The 2500-nt window shown below is 38.6% G+C and overlaps 1 protein-coding gene across 1 annotated transcript in view; it reads left to right on the top strand.

Annotated features, from left to right (window-relative positions):
• The window catches only part of LOC138010340 (outer membrane lipoprotein Blc-like), a 7489-nt gene that overhangs the window by 4913 nt on the left and 76 nt on the right, over window positions 1-2500 (top strand). Inside the window, exons 3-4 of the mRNA XM_068857256.1 lie at window positions 932-1093; window positions 1600-2500. The exon at window positions 1600-2500 is cut by the window's right edge and continues 76 nt beyond it. Coding sequence (XP_068713357.1) covers window positions 932-1093; window positions 1600-1880 — 443 coding nt within the window. The 3' untranslated portion in view covers window positions 1881-2500. The remainder of the gene's footprint in view (window positions 1-931; window positions 1094-1599) is intronic.

Below are 2500 nucleotides of genomic sequence, written 5' to 3'. Positions count from 1 at the left end.
AGTCATCATTGATACAGGAGTCTCTTCAAATGGAAAGTATTTATCGGTTTGGCTGCTGGACAATCTTCCAAGTGCCTATAACCTCGGGCTTTTGTCTTGGCGATCAGTTAGTTCCTGTCGGAGTCAAACCCAGGTCTTTCTGCTTTTCAGATTAGCGCTCACACAAACTCTGCTACTTAGACGGCGATATTTATTTTTACCACAATTGCTTGTAGTCTAACGGCTTATTGCCGTTGTCGATAAGAGTCAAGAGTCTAGACAACGCTGCTCGCGTCATCTTCGCATCAATAGGGAGCTTAACATCTAAGACGACGACGTCGACGAAAACGCCACAAAACAATGATATCATTGGTTAAAAGAGCATAAATTATCGTGCGGCACGGATTATTGCTCATATTTTTGCGGTTCTCTGCATTACGACGACGTGAAATCACCAAATTTTAGGTTTTCAGGACAACGTGAGCATGCAACAGAGAATCTTTCATTCTCTATTTTCACTCTGAAATCGCTCGAACCAATTTATTTTTAGGATACTTCGCCCATATTGTAGGACGTGAACGAGATGGAATAATCGCGAAAGACATATAATAGAGCAAAGTTTTATTTTGAGGTGACGTTTTCGTTGACGTCGCCGTCTAGATCTTAACGTCCCTAATTTGTCACGCAATGTAATAGCCAATCAGGGACGCTCGTTTTTGGAAATAAACCAATCATACTGCGAGAAAGTTATCGACAACGCTTGCTCTTTTTTTTTGTGACATGATTTTGGTCGCGCTCTGAAATAAACACCTTTTTTGGCTTTGAATGTTGTGGTAAAAAACAAATCCAAAGTGGTTCGGCGTTGCCCGTACTCTTATCGACAACGTTATTCGTCATCACAGTGGTCAAGATGTTGTGGAACCACTTTCGATTTGTTAAATTTTCATTTCAGATACACTTCGGAAAGACAAGAAGATTGGAGTGTTAAACAGTGAAAGACTTAAAACTGTGAAGGGAAAGGGAAAAAATATCACAGGATACGCTTACATACCGGATCCCAAACAACCTGGAAAGCTAAAAGTTCATTTGGAAGGAACGTTTTTTGATGCACCATGTAAGTACGTAAACAACATAAATAATAAAGGAAGTTGCCTCAGAAAAAATGCCTAAAATTTTGTGTACCCTATTTCACACCAGAACAAATTTACAATACAACATTTCGTATCAGGTCCCCAAAAAAAGGTTGTTCTTCACATCTAATAATTTGCAATCATCAAATTATATAGTACTAGTTACAAAAGAATGAAAATAGATAAAAACGAGTCTATAGTAAAATGTAATTAGAGAAAAAATTTATACTAATAATATGAGATCTAACGAAATATATAATCCGGCAATACTCGGGGTGCAACCACGTCTCAAGATAGTGTAACTTGAATTTACGTCTAAAAATAGATACTCCAGGAGACTTGACGATAACCTTTTGGAGGTCAGTTCCAGACAGAGACCGCTCTATAAAGATCCGAGAGTGAATGAGCTGTTCAGTATCCACGCGTTACATTAGCCAGTCTTCACGTTAACTTTTCACAAATATTAAACAGTTATTTATTCTCTCAACAGACTGGGTTGTCAAACTGGACCCTACTTCATTTAGCGAGCAGAATCTGTACCAGTATTCAGTCATCACAGACCCCGTGAAAGTAACCTTGTTCGTGCTCGCAAGGGATGTCAAGACATTCAAAAGTCAATATGACGTTGAAGTGACAGAATGGCTGAAAGAGAATGGCTTCACTCGCTTTTTCAACAAACCCATTGCCACATTACAATCTGACGAATGTCCGTACCCAGGAAACCGCGCCTCTCCATACCAGTCACTCGAGGAGTTTCTGAACATGGAGTAGCTTCATCGACTCGAAGAACAGCTGGGCTTTGGTTAGAAGTTAGGATATTGCTAGCAACAACAGCTGATTTCAATCTTTAAAGTGAATTTAAGCACCATATTTTTTTGCTAAAAACTGAACTGCAAAATTTCGGCATTAAATTGACAAAATTAGCAGTGAATCAAATCCCCGGTTGTCTATGATTTTGTCCAATTTTTCCAACGAAGGCAACTTGTGCAGCTCACGAAATCGATAATTAATTTGAGGAAAGCAACTGTTTTTGATGCAATCGACAGATTCATTCGGAAATACAAGGAATTAATTTACTTTAACGTAAAGAACAATAATGAACCTAAGAATTAAAAGAAGCAAAATCCTGTTCAAAACAACTCGTGCTTCAGGTTCCCTCACAGACTTAATCCTTTTGCAAGGGCTCACCTATTATGTACGCACACACGCATGCGCACGCAGATTTAAAGGAAAAACGAATCAGTACGCAGCTTTAGTGGAAGAAAATGTTTTAAAACCCATGCAGCTGATGAGGGACAAATTCTTTAGCTTCATAAACGCAAGAATTTTGAGTTTTTTTTCTTATTAATTAATGCCGTCATTGATTTACCAAACGCTTAAACGCTGTTCCT

Source organism: Montipora foliosa, chromosome 7, assembly GCF_036669935.1.
Source record: "Montipora foliosa isolate CH-2021 chromosome 7, ASM3666993v2, whole genome shotgun sequence".
In the NCBI taxonomy this organism is placed as follows: Eukaryota; Metazoa; Cnidaria; class Anthozoa; order Scleractinia; family Acroporidae; genus Montipora; species Montipora foliosa.
This window is presented reverse-complemented; position numbering and strand designations above follow the sequence as displayed.